Here is an 18,508-nt window from a genome sequence, read left to right as displayed (position 1 = left end):
TTTGATACCCCACTAAGCCATATGGTCCTTCACATGTTCACCACCCTCTGTCTCTTTGCAGGTAATTAGAAACCACCATAAAATGTGCAGATAATGTGTCAGCCCCAAATGGATGAAAACAAACTCAGGCATTCTTTCTTTTTACTCCAGAAGGGGTCCGGCTTATTGATGATGACAAATAACAAGACATGGGGAAGTTTAAATCAAGCATTAAAATGTCTGTAGTTGCTCAAAAAAAGATCATAGTTAAGTGACTGTCTTTGGTTTGTTAATAATTCCAGTACATTTTAAGCTTTTATAGATTGCTTATTTCCTTTTTTATGTTCCTCTTTGTTTTCTTCCTTTTTTTTCTTTTAGCAGAGAGGAAATATTAATAACTTTTGTTCTAAAACAATGCTGTTTACTGGGAAATAGAGAATAATCAGTTCTTTTCTTGCTAGTTTCTTTTTATTTTTATTTTGGAACAACTGATTCATTTATTTAAAACAAATTACTTTTCTCACCCACTTCTCTTTGCACATCCCTTTCCGTGTCTATTTTTGTTCATAGTTAAAGGATTTGTTCTCTTTACTGTGCTTGAATTACAAACTGAGTAGCAAATCTGTTGATCATTAGCTGGGTCTAACAACGTATCCTGGGAATTTCCTTGTATTTACTTAATGCTGGTACAACTCCTGTGGCAACTACTTGCAGTTTCAGCAGTTAAGATATCTTTTGCATGTTTTGGGGAGTAAGCTGTGGTAACCTTATCTCTTTCTATGGGTTCTAGGTCTTGCATGAGCTTTTGTATGTTTGTATTAAATATCACATGCTTTAAAATGCATGTGTATCCACAATGACAAGCAGATTAGTGTGAACAGGATTTAAATGAGAGGAAGGATCCCTGAGTGCACATCTTGTCTGTATTTGGGCTACTTTCATTTATTTTAAGAAGACTTTGTGTGGTTTGCCTCATTGTCAGCATTTTTGTCTCATGTAAACTAGTCTGAGAGATTAGTAGATGGCTACAGGGAGCAATCACTTAAACCCCAGTGGTCCCCAAAGGGTCATTATAAGACTTTATCTTAGCGGAGGCAAATGTATGTTGATGAAAGATTGTGAAACGTTTTCTATGTACACTAACATTTATTTCTAAAATAGTGTAACTGAGCACTAGCATTCATGCAAAGGCAGTCTCGTCTGATATTAGACATTTAAATCTTTACTTCCTTGGGTATTTTCTGGTTTGCTATGACCCTTTGCAGAAACACATCTCAACTTAAGATTTATCTTGGCAAAAAAAATATTCTTAGCTTTGTCCTTTTAGCAAAGCTCAACAAAGAGAAAACTTAAGCTATTTCATGATTTCAGGCTTGTGATGTTTTTTTAAATTTTATTTTATTTACTGAAAGGTGTTGAGCACAAATGTGAAGACCTCTTCTTTAAATAGAAGCCTGATAGAAAATGAACAGCCATTTCAGTTTCTGTTTTGATGGGTTGTTAGGAATTTTTTTAATAGACCATTCTGTTGAAAGCAAAAGCAAGAAGAAGACAAAACAAACAAACTTCCCCTAATACTGAGAGTAACAGACGTGTGGCCACAGGTGGAGTTTATTTAGGAAATAAGAGGCTGCCTTATGGGTACATAAAGCTTTCAAATGAATCACACGCTCTGATCATGTTTACTACAGAAGCTGAGGTCTTTTATCCTTTGAATCTCCTGCCACTCTAAAGCAAAAACCACATTTTTATACACACTGGAAGGATTTTTTTTTTTTTTTAGCACTACTCATTTTTTTCTAGATCTTTAAAGCGGTTGTTTTAAGTCTGCCTGTTACGAGATAGTTGGGGATAAAAGCTTCCTTAAAAATATCTGTTTAAAGTCTGTGACCCTGAACTTTGTTTTGAGTCTTTTTCTTCACATTCCACCTCCTATGCTGTGTTTCACATTACTACGGAGTTTCTTACCTTTTTGAGGGTTAATTACGAAGTTACAGAATTGGAAAACCTCTCATTGGTTGTCTTGTTGTTTTTAGGTAGGCCTATGTATATATAAAAAAAAAAAACCTCAATAAATAGTGAAAATGTATGAGAACATCTCTAAAGCACTGTTTCTGAAATCCATTGCTGACTTACATCATCAAAAAGGGAGCATTTATCCTATATATTGCTTTTCAAAGTCTCCAATGAGAGTGTTGTATGTTACTGTAGTGCCCTTTTCTTTGCTGTTTTGTGTTTTTCCTTCCATTTGTGTTTTCGTGGGTGTCAAATAATTGCAGAATTTTTACTGACAAAGGGAATGCAGCTAATCTTTCAAATTCCAGGGAACAGTCTTTCTGGAATCTCTTTTGGTTTGTCTTACCCTGTTCTTTGCAAGTGACCATGCTGAGCATCTTTTGACCCAGTCCAACACTCCTCACACAGGGCCAGCCTGGATATGAAATCGATAGACAGGCACAGCTGTTAGACATGTTGGCTCAGAGGAAGGAGTTCATCATTTCAGCTGCCGTGGGACAGCTGGCTCTCTGTAGGAGTCTTAGAGGAACTGGGATGCTTTGCCTCAAATTTGTAATGGTATTTTGTCATGTTGCTTGATGTTTCTGTTATGCTACACTGCCTCTAGTGATTCCTCAATCTTCAGTTTCTCTCCTCTAAATGAGGGGTCTCAAATTCATGTTCTTGAGACCCAGTGTCACTTTGATTTACCCCTGCCCAGCTGCTGATTACCTGGATCTGCTGTGTTTTGTCCAAAGGAAGCTTCAAAAGGGAGTTTGTTAGGTTACTTTGACATTGGGATAGTCCTTGCTTTCACAGACAGCGCTTTCAGGACTTAACCAAAAGTTGAAGCATATCAGACAGCTTGAACCATCACACAGTTCAGATATCTTCTCACCTTTGGGCTGTTGTGCCCCACATGTACTGATGAGACATTTTCTAACTTTTGGGATTTGTACTTTGTCCGTTTTAAGTTAAGAAACTTAAGCTCCAAAACATTTTGTTTTCTTAGTCAACTTTGTTTAGAGTGAAAACTTGTACCTGTTTGTATTTTAGTACAAACCAAACTAGGGAACTCTGGTTTAATTAACAATTGTTCACTTGCAAGGGAACTCTGGTGCTGTTTACTTCAGTGGGAAGGTTTTGAAGAATAAATGAACTTCTAGACCATATCTGAAATCCTTCCCTACCACTTCTCCCTTCCCCCTCCAACTGTAGGGGCATTTGGAGAGGTTAGGATGTCCAAAATATATATTTTTTTAAGGGGTAACCCTCGCGGCAGAGGGATGCAGATTTTTCCGCCACAAGGGCAGTCTGGGATGAAATATACATTTCTTCATGTGCTCTGAAGCACAGAAGTTTACATTTAAATTTAAGTACAGTAATGACTTTTTGTTTTAGCGTGACTTTTAAGGGCTTTAAACTGAGCGCTGAAAGCTATACGCTATAGGTGAATAATGACGACTTCATTGAGTGGGAGTGTCATTCAAATTTGAAGACACTATTTTTCTGTAATTCTCCATTTGGGGGGCTAAATGTAAGGGTTGGGAGAAGCTGTAGGGGAAGAATTCAGATTTGACCCTAGAAAACAAAGTAAATAATGGTGTTTGAAAAATGCTGTTGTTCTCTAACTAGAATAATAATCCCTGGGTCTGTGCTGAGGTGTTTCTTTGTTTTTTAATGTACATAGTATGAATTTATTTCTTCTTCTTGTCCAATCAACATTTTTTAAAATTGAAAAGAGGTATTCTTACAAATGTTTAAATATAAACCTAAAGTATCTAAAGACTTATTTCAGGCATTAAAAACAGCATATGTAAAAAAAATGTACTTAGAGATATTGTGATGTACATGTGTGGATGTGCAGCACCTGGACTGATGATACTAATCCAGACTTGCTGACCTTTAACTTAATTTGTTACCCAACCAGAATTCAAACAGATTGCTTCAATCTCTGCCAGAAGTCCCCTAACTGTATTTTTCTTCCATTACTTTTCCTTCTCTGAGACTTTGCATGCTAGCTTATACCTGTCAAAGAAAGGTATTGTAATTGGATATGTGGGTGTGATGCACTTTTGCTCTCCTCTGTTCAAGGTGGTTTATGTATTCACGAGAAAACAGTTGTGTGGAAATTATCTATCTGCAAATAGAAGCAAATTTTGGAACATTTTCTACCAAATTTTTTACACTTCCTCCAAATGATGATGATTCCATTTCTATAACGTCAGGGATTGATTGTTGTGCATAATCCCCTTCTTAAACTAACATTCAACACCTGACATGCAGTCCTCTAGCGATGCAACACACCCTCTCTAAACAACTTTCTGCGCTGATGGAAAGACGCCTGGGCCTGTTGAGGATTATATAATTTAGAGGTTGGCTGACTGACTTGCGGGTATATTTCCTCTTTTTTCTGCTTTTCCATGATCTTCATTACGGTCCTCGGTGGTGTCATGAGGTGTCTCCATGACTACTGCACAGCCATTCATTGTGCATGGCTCCCCGCGTTGTTTCAAAGGCTTTTGAAAGAGCCCAGAGGAATTCCTGCCTTCGCCCTCATTCCCTTGCTGCATTCTCCCACGACTAATCCCCACCCTTCTCATTTACACACACTCACACTCTCCAGCTTCTTCACTTCCCCCGCCAAAACCACCACCGGCGATAGCCACTTTGGCTGTTGCTGTCTGTTTCTCTGTTTGTTTTTATGTGCTGTTCTATCTTTTGTGTGTTATAAACTTGAAATGGAGATTTTTAATAAATGTAATGTCTTACCCATCATTACTATGATCATTAATCTAAATATCTTGTTGACCTTATACTATGTCAGTGTTGACAAGGCAAACTGAAAATTTGCTTAGCCTGAGTACAATTATAGCATGAATACAACAACAAAAAGTGCTCTATCCCAACTCTGAACTGTACTGCAGTTCTTAAAACAGATCTATTGTATCCTGTTCAATCTCAGAAAAATAGTCAGATTATTGATTAGGGGCAGAGTACCAAAGGCACAAGGGCAACACATTTTTAATATAGCTTATAAGTCACAACTACAAGCTTTTTCAAACTGCATTTTTCCATCCGCTCCTAATTCACCATGATTTGAATAAAGAAATACTGAGTAACACAGTTTTAATTTTAATTTTCTTCCCATATGTCCTCCGTCGTAAGAAAAAAAGCTTAAAGAAAACGTTACCAAAAAAAAAAAAAAACAGATTTTCATTGGAGTAGGTCCTTAAATCAAACATCAAAGATTTTATTAATGTCAGTTAAAAATGTTGTAGTCTTAAGAATATAAACATATTTTGTATACAAATGGGAACATTTAATGCAACCACTTTCTACTCCAGCATGTGAACATTACATTAAGCATTTCCTGTTTGCATTGAATGTGGGGAAACCCTCCAGAAGACCTCTACAGACAGGAAGTTGTGGTCACTGTTTTGTCAGGGTCAGTCCTCATAAAGTTTATCATCCCCCCCAACAGAAATCTTAAAAGAAATTATTTGTTTAGTCTTATTCAACGAGCTACTACATTACCATTGAAACTCTATAAAGGTTCTCTGATTTGTTTGTGATGGTGTTATGTGTGAAATCTTAATCATGTGAGCTTTTCCTGCCATTGCAAACCCTTGTTGAGCTGAGTATGGGCTTCCAAGGTGGCAGCGATTTGTTGCATGTGTCACACCTCTTCCTCTTTGATAAGACCAGAGTGAGAAGGCTTGTACTGTTTCGAAGATCAGAGGCAGTGGTTTTATGTCTTCACAGCTTCACAGCTGTCCTCCCAATGCAAACTCATGGCCATATAAACTTAAACAGAGTTTGTCTTTGCACATGGTTGTCTGTCGGGGAGCTAAATAAGTAGGGAAGTGTGTGGCGGGGACTGTGGGATCTTTATTTCATCAATGTGTTGTGTGCTGTTTTAGGGGTTGAGACTCAGCTGTTAATGGGTTTGTCTGGATGGTAAACCTGTTGAATTGTTTGAGCATGAGTGTGTTTACATTCAAACTGCTGGGGTAGTGTGACTCAGTCATGGGAAGAGGGGGGGCAGCACAGCCGGCATCCTCACAAAGAAAGATGTATGGTCAAGCTGTAGCGCTGAGGATTAAAGGAAGTTTGCCGTTGGTGTGAGGGACCTCGGGGGAATTATTTTAGCATTGTTCCATAGATGTGGAGGAGAGGAGGAGTCCTTCCACGTCATTCCCTCCTCCCTCCACCTCCTCTTCCTGCCGTTACAGCCCAACTCAACTGAAGTGCGGTTGGTAAAAGGAGCCTCTCACAATGCAACGTGTGTTAAGCTTTTTGTTTATAAAAAGTTAAGCAGCTTCTATTTAGTTAATTACTCAACTGGTTGTTAAGAACAAGTTGGAAGGTAAGCTTTCTTCCATTTGTTTTTTCAGCTAGTTGACTGTTGTTTAGAGTAAAAAAGAAAAAATGTTATGTTGTTGGGTACTTTACATATCCTTGCTTTAGAGTGCATTAAAGACCCACAGCGATGAAAATTGAGTTTTTGGTGTGTTTTTATCATGTTCTTGTGGCATTTTTCTCATGATGGGGACATTTATGAATTTCTTAGTATTTGCTTTATTTAAATCAATGTGAATCAGTAGCAGATGAGAACATGTCATTTGAAAAAGATCATGTGTTTTGTAAAAAGTACTATGGCAAGCCACAAGTTACCTGCTACGCTCCATTTTAATCAATCCACTTGTCATCTTCAAGCAGATCCGTGTATGTCTTCCTTTTCATCGTCCCAACTGGCATCAGGCTCAAAACTGTACGGCTGCATAGCTCCAACGTTTTTTTTTTTTTTTACTAATATTAGATTGGGGCTGTAAGCTAGCGAGAGAGCACAAAAACAGATGAATGATGGGAATGATTACTCCAATAGTCCCGCCCACTACTCAGAGGAGAATTTCCTATGAACTTCTGCCACTGCCAAAACTCTGTCCTAGAAAACAAAACAGGTTTTTTTGATTTTGGTCAAAAATGACCCAGACATAATAAAAAGACCTCTGGGAATGCTTTTACAATAGATCACAATATGATCGGAATGGAACTTTATTTTCAGGATTTCGACATGGAAGTATGTTAAACAAGGCACATTTATTTTATCACATAAAAATGAGCTTGTGAAGAAGTTTATGTGGGCGACAGTAAAGTGGAGGGCAGCAGACCAGAGTGCTGTGACCAGATTGATGGCAGATTGCTTTATAAGGCTGGGATTAGAACCAGACTCATAGTTCTGATGTTTATCTGTTCATTCAACCTAAACGAGGAGACTAGCCCTTTGGAGTTGAGTCAAGATTTTTGGGACCATGTTTTGCTTCACAAGTTCAGCAATGGATTATGTGTTTCATTCTCACTGTGGTCTAATGGGATACAGTCCAAATATTAATTCATTGATTCATGCGGCAGATGTTTGATCACATATATGTGGTTCATATTGCAATTAATTAACCGTCTGTACTTGCAAGACACATCAATGACACGCATACAGACCTTGAATAAACATGCTCTGTTCAGTCAAACTGGAGTTATGGTTTTGTGGCTCTAACAACCTTGTTATGACTGACTAAAAATGAAGCAAAGTTTTTGGAGGAAATGGAATATTGAAAATCGATTAACATTTTTGAATTATTTTAGCATTGTTTTAAAGCCAGAATGATCAAATATTCTTTGCTTAATGTTTGTTCAGACTTTTTTTTTTAAGAATAATTACTAAACCACGTCTTTTTTTTTTTTTAGGGACACTTCTCAAAGATGGCAACCAGCACCTGGTTCTAAAGCAGCCATGTTGGTGAAGGTGAACAGCATGAACCGTAGCCAGCCCAACCCAGCATTACAGCAGCTTGGTGCACACAGCAAAGCAATTACCTTAAATCTGAATCCCTCCTGCAATAAGACCCAAGAAGGACATCTGAGCTCCAGTCAGGGATATAAAACTGCTCCTTCTGGCAAAGAGACTGGAGAAATGCACCAAACCCATCACCTGAGAAAAGCCAGCAATGGCAGCTTCTGCTTGGTGACTGCAGATAGTAGCCATCCCAGCCCAATCCTTCAAAGGTCACAGACCAGCACACCCCGCCCCATCTCACCTCAGTATGGCTTCACTGCTCCAATCTATGACGAGCCGGTTAAAGACATTCCCATATACGATGAACCTCCTACAGACATGGAGGTGGAGGGGGCACACTTGTGCAATGGACAATCTCTGTCTCGTTTGACAGCCGCTCAGAGTCTCCAGAAACCTTTATACCTCCAGCACCCAGGTGTATCTCATTCAGGGTCCAGACACAGAAGAAATCCATCTGCGTCTGACTACAGCCCAGCTGGCCTGGAGTGCATCAAGCACATGGTCAACATTGATCCCAAGCAGGGGAACTCCACCAACTCTCTGGTGTCCATACACGCCCCTTCTCCTACACCCAAACAAGACACTGTTCCGACCCAGCCACAAGCCCACTCTTTGCAACAGTCTCGAGGTCAGCTGAGGGACAGAGAGCCAGTGACCCCTGGCCCAAGTTCACTGGATAAAAGGCAAAACTGGCGAGTCCTGGAGGCAACTGTACAACGTGCTATGGATGCACGACACAGCAGACAGAGCAGCCAGGCATCTCAGGACTTCTCCTCATCTACTCCACAAGCTACTGCTAACTATCAAGACTCTGGTTACTCCACTGGCCCTTCCCCAAGTCTGAGAAGAAAGAGCAGGAGGAGGGTGGTCGCTGGAGGAGGCAGGCCGGGCTCAGTGGGCAGCAGTGGAGAGCTCTGCGCCCTCAATGAGAGACTCATGGCAGAAATGAGGGAGGTTGTTAGCCGTTCAAACACCATGAGGGAAGTCAGAGCAGGCCTGGACCCAGAAAAGGGAGAGAAGGGGGTCCTGACTCCGTCCCCTGCAGATTCTCTCAGGTGGTATGGTGCAGGAGCAGCAGTACCAACAGCCAGATGTCCATCAAGAGAAGATGTTGCTGGAGCCTCCCGTTCTCTGAAAGGGACGGGTAACTATGGGAACCCAGCCTTGACCCCTCTGGAAATACAAGGGAGGCAGAAAAGGACATACGAAAAAGTGGACACCTTGGAGATGAGTATAAGTAGCCAAGCAAGCTTGTCATCACCAGAGACCCCAGGCCCACCCTCACAGGTAACTATTAAGTCTTTATGCTGTGTGGAAAATTTGTAAAATAATTGTTTTCATGTTAACTAAGCATAATAACTCTGGTTTGCCTCAAATGCATCTGTATTTTCTTGCCCCCTGTAAGTCTGAGTTCAGCTTTGCGTGAGACTTAAGTGCTTTGATTAGTGAAATCACTCTAGATTGAAAAGATTACTAAATCCAGTTTAACAGCACATTAAAGACATCTCACTGCTGTTGAAGCTTTTGAAAGTTGTCTCTTATTTTGTTTATTAACAAACAATACACTTGTGTTTATTAAATTACAACTATAATACATTTTTTCACGAACTGTGTAATCAAGTACTCTGAATAATATTGACCCTTTCAGAGTGATGCAGGCCCCCCAGAGGATTTTAGGGAGGGCTTAGTGAGGGGATCTGAAGGGAAAAAAAATCTTTATTTATCAAATGTTGTGTTGGTTTGATTGCTTTGAAAATTAAATTTAAATGACTTTTTTCACAAAAATGGAAAATTTATTTTTAATTCAGGACGGTGTTGATGTACTCAATGCAGTGTTGTGTTTGATGTCTTGTGTGGCACCTCGAGACAACTTTTGTTGTGAACTGGTGCTTTATAAATAAACTAAATTGATCTGAGAACTTGATTATGTAAAACATAATTAGGTTTAATTTTGATCCATTGACTAAATAATCTGGGAGATATTGGCGTCATCAAGACCCTTTGGCATCCAGGACTTTACTTTATCTCTAGCAAAGATGTTAGAAAACCATCATGTCTGTTCTCTGTGTGCAAAAGGGCCTGGTTTGATTCACTGAACCTAACAGACTGATGGAAGCTCTTGAGGATAAACACCCCCGAAATGTTTCCCTGTAAATGCTCCTAAGACATTAAACAGTAAGCAAGCTCAAATGTGGCTGACTATAATGTCCACAATCTCAGGTATAGCTGTCATAATCTTTCCACCGTCCATCTGCCTTGCACGGCAGGCACTGAATTCTCACGTGCCAGCTCTCTGCTTGGACAGCAAGGCGCATGCCAAGTCAGAGAGATTTAGGACATGGCTTCACTTGGTCAGGAAGGAGGGCTGCTGCGGTCCATATGGCCCAGGTTTGGCAGAGGAGTGCAGAGGAGGAAGGGAGGCAGGCTGGTACCGCAGCTTATCAGCTGTGTTCTAAAAAACATAACAAGGAACACAGTTGAGAGCCCCTTAAGTCTGTATTGGAATGTTTTTCAGACCTGCTGTTACATCACCCCTGCACACTCTGAGATGTTCAAATCCACAGTAAGACTGAATAATCACCACATGCTGCATCTGTAAGATCTTTGACCCACTTAGCAAAATCTAAATTCTCTAAACCAAATAAAAACATTACAGACCTGTCAGTGCACTTTGTAGCTACTAAAGTTGAGCTGTAATTTTCATGGATTATTGGGTTTTGTTGATGTTGGTACATCATAGTCAGGTTACTAATAAATATATATAGATATCATTTACTTTATTACAAGAAACTTTCCAACTCATGTTAAAGTGGTCTGATGTAGAGAATGGCTTTAGTTGTTCTACAACTAAAAGTATGGAGTTTTGTGCCGTTGTGTGCCCACTGACGGCTCACGCCGGGGATCAGGAGGACTTTAGGAATTTTTTTTTTTGTTACACTTCTGGGATTAGAAAATGAATGTGCAGATCCTGGAACAATCCCCCCTCTACCACCCTTGTCCCAGCACTGTAGGAGAGAGAATAGTAGGCACCAGGCAACCCTCCGCTTATTGTGACACAGTGAAAACTAGCGAAAACTGCAGCTACATGCACAGTTGGTGCCTATGCTGCACTTTTGCTTCTTCCTCTGCATGCCACTTACCTACATATTGTGTTATTTTCTCCTCGTTTTCATATCCACCTCTTTTCCCCCTGCAGGCGGGCACCCTAGAGCTGCAGGCTCAGTTGGAGAGCAAAAAGAAAGGTATGGTGGACAGCCGGACTGCTTCACTGGGCCCTCATCGTCCTGTTAACCACGAAAGCAGAGAGGGCGGTGATGGGGCAGGGGCACGAGGAGGGGGGTCTGCCTTCCAGCTCTCCTACGCCACCCTGCGGCAGCCTCCGCCTTCTGAGATGGGCATGGAAGACTGGGCCAGCAAGCACCTCAACATGCACACGCAAGGACTTTTCCGGCGCCGTGTCTCCATCGCCAACATGCTTTCCTGGAATCGTGGCTCCATAAAGAAACCCATGCTGGTTACCAGCAATCGTGCCATCAGGAAGGAAGCCTGCGAGATGTTCAAGCTGGTACAGGCCTACATGGGAGACAGGCCATCACGACTTGACCGCCGCCACTGCGCCCTGCTCATTGTCACCAAGTGTTGGGACATGCCAGGGCTACGGGACGAGCTTTACGTGCAGCTGGTAAGGCAAACAACAGCCAACGCAAGCCCAAGAAGCTTGGCAGCAGGTTGGGAGCTGATGGCCGTCAGCTTGGCCTTCTTCGCTCCCTCGCCCAAGTTCCGCTGCTATCTGGAGGGCTACATCCAGAGACACACGGAGCCCAGCAGCGACAAGAAATGTGAGTCTCAGACTGAGCTACAGGGTGGGTCATCTTTCTTTCCGTGTACCTCCCTGACTTGTTTAATTCTGTTTTTCCCCCACCCATTTTGTCCAGTTTATTTTCTTTTTTCCCGGTAAAACTGTGCTTTAAAGTTTCATTGTCTTATTGTGGCTCAGTAACACTACCAACTGTCCTACAAGCAGAAATCACAGCTATCCTTTTTTTTTGTACCACAGTGACACAGTTCATTTTGGAACAGCAAGAAATGAAGATAAAGAAAAATTCAAAGTCCAGAAAGAAGCGGAAACAGAACACAGAGGAAGATGAAGGTACGCCTTTGAGAACAGTGGTTTCCATCACTTTTAACCATTTACCTTAAATAGGCATTTGTTGAAAATTGGGTTTTTGGTGTTTTAACATGTTCTTGTAGCATTTTCCCTGTAATGAAGGAAATGTATAAGGAAAAATTAGGCTGAGTATTTCTTTCTTTCAAATATGAAAAAAGTGTTTGTAGATGTGACATAGATCCTATAATAACGAGCTACCTGCTCTGCTCCATTCTGATGCATCTGCTTAGTAGGCCTGCCATGATTAGTCAACTAATCGACGACTAATCCACTATTAAAATAGTCGACGACTGATTTAGTAGTCGAGTAGTCGTTACTTTGTATTATATGGAGTCAGAAGGAAGTAAAGCTGAAAAAAGTTGTGAGCGTTCACCACCAAAAAATGCACTTTTTTAATATTTGAGTCAGTGAGACCAAAACTTAGTGAAAATTAGTTCCTTAGTTTCAGATGCCAACCTCAGTGGATTGAACCACGTTTATCCATATTTTTCACATCCGAGCTGACATCTGGTTCAAAACTGTACTGCTGGATAGCTCTGATGTTGCTCGCCATTTTTGTTGCACTTGTAATGTTAGGTTGGGATTGTTGGGGGCTGTAAGCTAGTGGGAGAGAAGGTAAACAAAGGGATAACGGGATATCAGTGGAGGCTAACTTCCGCGCCAATAGCCCTGCCCACAACTCAGAAGCAAAGTTCTGATGAAAACAACTTTACTTTGTTTTTGCCTAAAAAGGCCATAATCATAATTAAAAGACCACTGGGAACGATTTTACCATAGATTGAAATATGATTGGAGTGGGGCTTTAAGGGGTTCCTACTAGAATAGGTAGATCTGTTGAGTTAAAAGCCAGGTTGAGGTTCCTGTTTTTTGCTGTTTTTTTATCTTCCTCTCTTCTGAGCTTGTCTTTAGTCTTTAAGCAACTCATATCAAACATATTGTTCCCTATAGACAGCCCACTGTGAGCAGAATGGAAAATTGATGACTGCAGCTTGTCAGATAAATACATGCTGATGTACTTCCAAACACTGTGAATGGGTTTTACAGGCATCCGAGCAGGAAAAACACGTAGGATGAGAATTTCAGAAGGTCATGTTTGCACAATGGACGCCACTGAAGTCGTTTGGCCTCCTCTTTTGTCTCCAGTTTGTCAGACGGCCCTTAAAAAGACTCATCAACACGTGCCCTAATATCACCCAGACCGCACTGCCAGCTCTGTTGATGATATCGCCAGAACCGTCACCACAGTGGTGGCCTCACGCATTACTCTCCAGTGACTCAGACTGAGTGTTTTGCAGTAAAAGAACTCCGGCTGAGTAAGAGCTGGAATGAAAGCCTACTGAACATTTGAAAGATGACCTCCAGCAGAAAAAAACAATAACAAGAGGCAGTTGTTTGGCAGGAGCAGGAGCTGTAACGTGTTCATTTTGTCTAAGCAGAGCAGCAAACGTGAAAACTTGGAAGTTTCATGTCATGTCAGGTCTACCCTGGTTTGGGCTGTGAAACTTTTCTGAGTTGAGAGTGGCATGTTTTTCAGTCGCTTTATAAATAACCAAAAAAAACAGAGGTTGTTGTCACTTTTACATCATCCTGTAATAGCTCTGTTTTTGTTGATAAGCTTGGCTCCAGTCCTTGCACAGACAGGTGTCACGCCGTTCTTGTTACAGTACACTCGAGCTCCTAATAAGCTCATATTTCCTCCAGGCTTTGGTTGCCTGGTTGTGGCTGTTTTCAGGACATGAGAAGGGAGGTAAATATAGATCGCGGGTAACTTTCAAACTGTCCTTCCCACTACAGCACAGGGGCTTTGCTGTCTTTGATTTCACTCAGAAAGAGGTTGACTTTTTTGCTAAGAGAGGGAAAAAAATGCCTCTCTTGGCAAAGAAAATAAGCAAATTATTGGTATGATCTGTATAACTGGACATAATTATTGTCAGAAGACAGTCAGATTAGGAGAAGTTGCAAGCTTGCAAAGAAGTCACCTGTTTGCTATAAATCACTGACTTCAGGGAACATACGGGAAAGTCTTTGTCATTTTTATAAATCCCATCAGTACCACTAAGCAACTTCCTGGTGCAGGGAAAGGGGAAAAAGAGAAGATCCCAAAAGAGGGAAATGTTTGTTTCAAGTTACTACTGCAGAGAAATCTGCTGGTAGTTTCAGAAAATGTTTTTATTTGACTTTTTCTTTTTGACGCACGGTCGTTGAGATTAAGATTTTTAAATTGGATTTGCTTCCAATCTGAGAAAAGCTGCGACTTTATTGGTTACCGTTTTCTAAAACAGGTCTTAGCTCCACTGTAACCACTTCAAGCAGCCGGGACCTGTGTGTGCTGCGTGTGCTCTCCTGAGGCCTTTAAGTCATGCTGATGAATCACCTGAATGTTAGATGAATAAGCTGGATCATGTCTCCAAATCTTGTCTTCATCTGCAATAAATATTCTCTGATCCTGACAGTTTATCTGTGCTTGCTGTAATCCTTGTATGTGAAAATCGAACTAAACATTTCTGTACAGCTGCCTCTGCCTGCCTCCCAGACTCTGCCTCTCATTTGACATCTGTGAGAAATAAAAACATTGCTGTCCCGGCTCATGGGAAAGAATTCAAATCATTTATTATTTTGTGCTCACTAATGACTGATGCTTAAGGGTTTTACTTGCGGCCTTTGAGGATATAATAAGGGTTTGTGTATTGTTTCCCGTGCAGTTTATTATTTTTTTCTTGTCATCTTATAGGTCTATCTATCAGCACATACGCCAAGTTTTGCCACCGGAAGCTGCTCAAGGTAGTGATTACTGGTGGGAAAAAGGTAAGCTAATAAAATAGATCTTAAAATTTCACGCTTGCAAGAGAAAAAGGGGCCAGTACAGTTTTAAAGTGGCCTTTGTGAGTAATTTTGAGCATTGTCAGAGAGGGAGACATAATTACAGCTACGCCGGAGCAGTCACATGTGGAGACATAAAAGGGCTTAGTCATAGTAGTCCAGCTGCAGACATGTCTATGATTAGCATCATAATATCTGGCATTCTTGGGTGTTAAATCTCCCCCCCCTCCTGCAGGGTCTGCGTAAACCCACCTTGGAAGAGATCGACCATAGCAGAAGAGCCATCATCACCCCCTCCCTTTTTGGCAGCTCACTTGAGGAGGTGATGGAGAGGCAAAGCGAACTCTTCCCAGACAGGAAGCTGCCTTGGGTGCAGGTTCAGCTGTCCCAGTATGTCCTGGCTCTGGGTGGGGCTCAGACGGAGGGCATCTTCAGGTAAGGCAGACCTTACTCAGCTAATGGCATGCTTCAGCTTGAGCGAAGGAACAGCGTTGCAGTCAAGAAAATTAGAAGGGTATTGTTGTAAAGTGCGTGTGTGTGTGGACTTTACTGTATTTGCAGTGAATATAAACAAGCGTGTGTGTGTGGTCTCCTGTATCCCTGTATTTCCAAGCACACAAAAACAGAACAAACACAGCTTTGCTTTGGGTCTGAGAGCAGCCCTGTTTAATTTGATGCTTCGTGATACGTGTTTACATTACTGGTAACGAATACAAGCTCTCGGGAGCCTCTCAACCTTGTGTTTGTGTAGGATCTTGTCCAGCAGATTTAATTCTGCAGCATCACTAGTTTGGGAAAAACTGTTCCTTTTCACAAAATCTTCCTGTTAAACTCTTCTGCCTCTGTTCTGAATGTGTCATTTGGTTGTGTTTAGTTTGCTCTGTTATTTTTTATCTCAAGTAGTACTTCAAATAGATTACAAAGTACTTTTAGCCAGCGCTTTTGTTGAAGGAATGAAATATGTCATGAGGGAGCAGAGAATGTGGAAAAGCAGAGGTAGAGGGCCCTCTTGTGGCCACTCTGTGCTAATGTTTTTATTCATCTGTCAGGGTGCCGGGAGACATTGATGAAGTGAATGCACTGAAGCTCCAAGTCGACCAGTGGAGGATTCCTGAAAACCTCTCAGACCCTAATGTTCCAGGTACACAAGAATGCATTTTGCTTTGATTTGCACAGAAATAATTTGATTCTGCATATTAAAACAATGCATCCATCTCATGCAGCCTCCCTAATGAAGCTATGGTATCGTGAGCTGGAGGAACCCCTCATCCCCATGGATTTTTACAAGCAGTGCATTAGTAACTGTGACGACCCGGTATTAGCTATCACCGTGGTCCAGTCACTGCCTGAACTCAATAGGCTCGTTCTCTGCTACTTTATTCACTTCCTGCAGGTAATTAACAGCATTTTCACACACAAACCTTACTTAAGTTTACTCAGGTTTATGTATTAGATTAATTAGATTAATTCAATTCTCTAAGAAACAACATCAGCAAATGTTTAAAAATCCAGGTGTTCATTTAAAAATAATTATTTGTATGTAACTGTTAACTGCTTGACTGCACTTATTTTTTTTCTCTTCTTGCATCCACACTACCAGGTGTTTGCTCAGCCATCTAACGTTGCCATAACTAAGATGGATGTGAACAATCTGGCCATGGTGATGGCTCCCAACTGCCTCCGATGCCATTCTGACGATCCCCGGATCATCTTTGAAAACACGCGGAAGGAGATGTCCTTCCTGAGAATGCTCATCGTTCACTTAGACACCAGTTTTATTGAAGGGGTGGTTTAAACGGCGTCCACACGCATAACGGTTACACATTTAGAATCAAACGTAAACACTGTCTTTGTTATAGCTTCACTGGAAATTGCTAGGGGGAGACATCTCACCTTCTACAACCAGAAGAATGAGAAAAAGACTTGAACTTTCAACATTCTCTCCAGTGTTCTTAGTGAGAGACGAGATGTTTTACTTTAGGTTTCTCTGTTTTGTTAGTTAAATTCACAGTGACTGCATTCAGTTGGTGCACCTTAATGGATCTCTTTTCATACCAGTGCATGTCAACCTTGTGTCTCTTTCTGGTATAAAAAAAATTAAAATTAAAATTTGATTTGAAAATTAAGACTTAATTCATAAAAAATAATTTGAGTAAAAATCGTAATTTCTATTTGTAGGACTTTGACAACCAGCATTTTGATTCCATTCACCTTTGTGGTAAAAGACGCTTCTTTTTGTATGTACAGAGAATTGACAGTATAGAAATTACAACAACTGTTGTAATTGTCTTATTAATAAGCTTGCTTGTTCTGTTTTGCAGATTATTTGTTTTTCATTGTGCAAGACCTAAAAAGTACAAATTTCTTTGTTTAAAATGCAAGATATGAGAATGAGCCCAAAACATTTTTTAATAACTATTGTGTTCTGAAACATCATAATTCATAATATATATATTTCTCAAAATAAGTTTAGACAACCATAGAAGTCAGATGGGAGTGTTGAGTTTATTATATTTCATGTTATTGATGTCTGCGTCTAGTCAATTAACCAATGATACGGTTTTTCTTTTGTGTAAAAGATATTTTAATTGAATTAATATTTTGTTTGTTTTTAATAAGTATCTGGATTTTTTGTTTGTTTTGTTTTGGCTCAGGTCTTATGTAAAAAATAAAAAAACGGGTTTCGGATATAATAACTGTACATGGTCTGTGCTTATATGTTTGACTTAACCCATGTAGTTACAGTGGAGGCTTGTTTGACTGTCAAGCACTGCAAGAATGTAAACTGATTTTTTTTTTCAATCACCTTTTAGGCTTTGGCAATGTAAATAAAGATTTTGCGTGTAATACAAGACTAACTTTCATGAAGTATGCTCTAACAATAAAAGGGTTTAACTGTTCATGTAAAGAGCAAAGAGTGTGTGTAACATTTTTTCCCTGCTGTTAAAGCTTTTTTTCAATTTAGCAATAATCAAACCCCTTTTGAGTTGTGTGTGCATGTGTGTTTTGTGTTTACCATTTAAAGAGGACAGTCATTCATAAATAAAAGGTTTCTTCAACTGTAAAACATAGACTTGTGCTTAATTATTACAGCAATGCAAAAATTGGAAAATCATAAATTTATTTATAGTGTAACCAAAACTACAGCAAAAAGATGAACAGACCAAATTTAGTAAATATGTGCTATTTAATCATTATTCCAGAAAGTAAATAAATGTAAACTGCATCTAATTAATAATAAAATATAAAAATGCTGGAATAAAGTTTGCTTTTTAAGTGTCCAGACTTGTTCTTGTAGCCCTATCGCAGTTCGTTTTCAATCGTACCAACTGAAGAAAAATACATTTGAATATATATTACTTTAAAATGAAAGTACACAATCTCCATTATCAAATGTTTACATATTGTACATTACATTTTAAAGGCCTTGAAGGCAAAAACTAACAGTGTACCATAACAATTAAATTGATACAATCTTTGTCGTTGGACCAGAACATGGAAAGTAAAGAAACTCAGTATACTGAAGTTTAAAGACCACTATTTTGAGGGTGAAATTAAACTGTGGTAATATTTAGAAGCTATGTATTTGTTTTTACTGATTTTTTTCCCACTCAACAAACCTATGACATGACCAGAGTATCTGATCAATACAAAAAGAGACATGTATTATGGCTGTTTTCAGATTATGCAGT

The 18,508-nt window shown here is 40.0% G+C and overlaps 1 protein-coding gene across 4 annotated transcripts in view; it reads left to right on the top strand.

Moving 5' to 3' along the window:
• Positions 1-17,883, top strand: part of zgc:92107 (uncharacterized protein LOC492329 homolog) — a 32,866-nt gene extending 14,983 nt beyond the window's left edge. For 2 of the 4 annotated variants that reach the window (XM_024269311.2, XM_024269313.2), the window contains exons 3-10: positions 7,720-9,115; positions 11,025-11,691; positions 11,886-11,978; positions 14,728-14,801; positions 15,052-15,251; positions 15,866-15,957; positions 16,040-16,209; positions 16,417-17,883. In XM_024269311.2, coding sequence (XP_024125079.1) covers positions 7,720-9,115; positions 11,025-11,691; positions 11,886-11,978; positions 14,728-14,801; positions 15,052-15,251; positions 15,866-15,957; positions 16,040-16,209; positions 16,417-16,611 — 2,887 coding nt within the window. In that variant the 3' untranslated portion in view covers positions 16,612-17,883. Of the gene's footprint in view, positions 1-6,198; positions 6,344-7,719; positions 9,116-11,024; positions 11,692-11,885; positions 11,979-14,727; positions 14,802-15,051; positions 15,252-15,865; positions 15,958-16,039; positions 16,210-16,416 lie in introns of those variants that run through there. The other 2 variants (XM_024269314.2, XM_024269312.2) reach the window with 2 other exon arrangements.
• The last annotated feature ends 625 nt before the right edge of the window (positions 17,884-18,508 follow it).

The sequence above is a fragment of the Oryzias melastigma genome, linkage group LG5 (assembly GCF_002922805.2).
Source record: "Oryzias melastigma strain HK-1 linkage group LG5, ASM292280v2, whole genome shotgun sequence".
Taxonomy (NCBI): Eukaryota; Metazoa; Chordata; class Actinopteri; order Beloniformes; family Adrianichthyidae; genus Oryzias; species Oryzias melastigma.
This window is presented reverse-complemented; position numbering and strand designations above follow the sequence as displayed.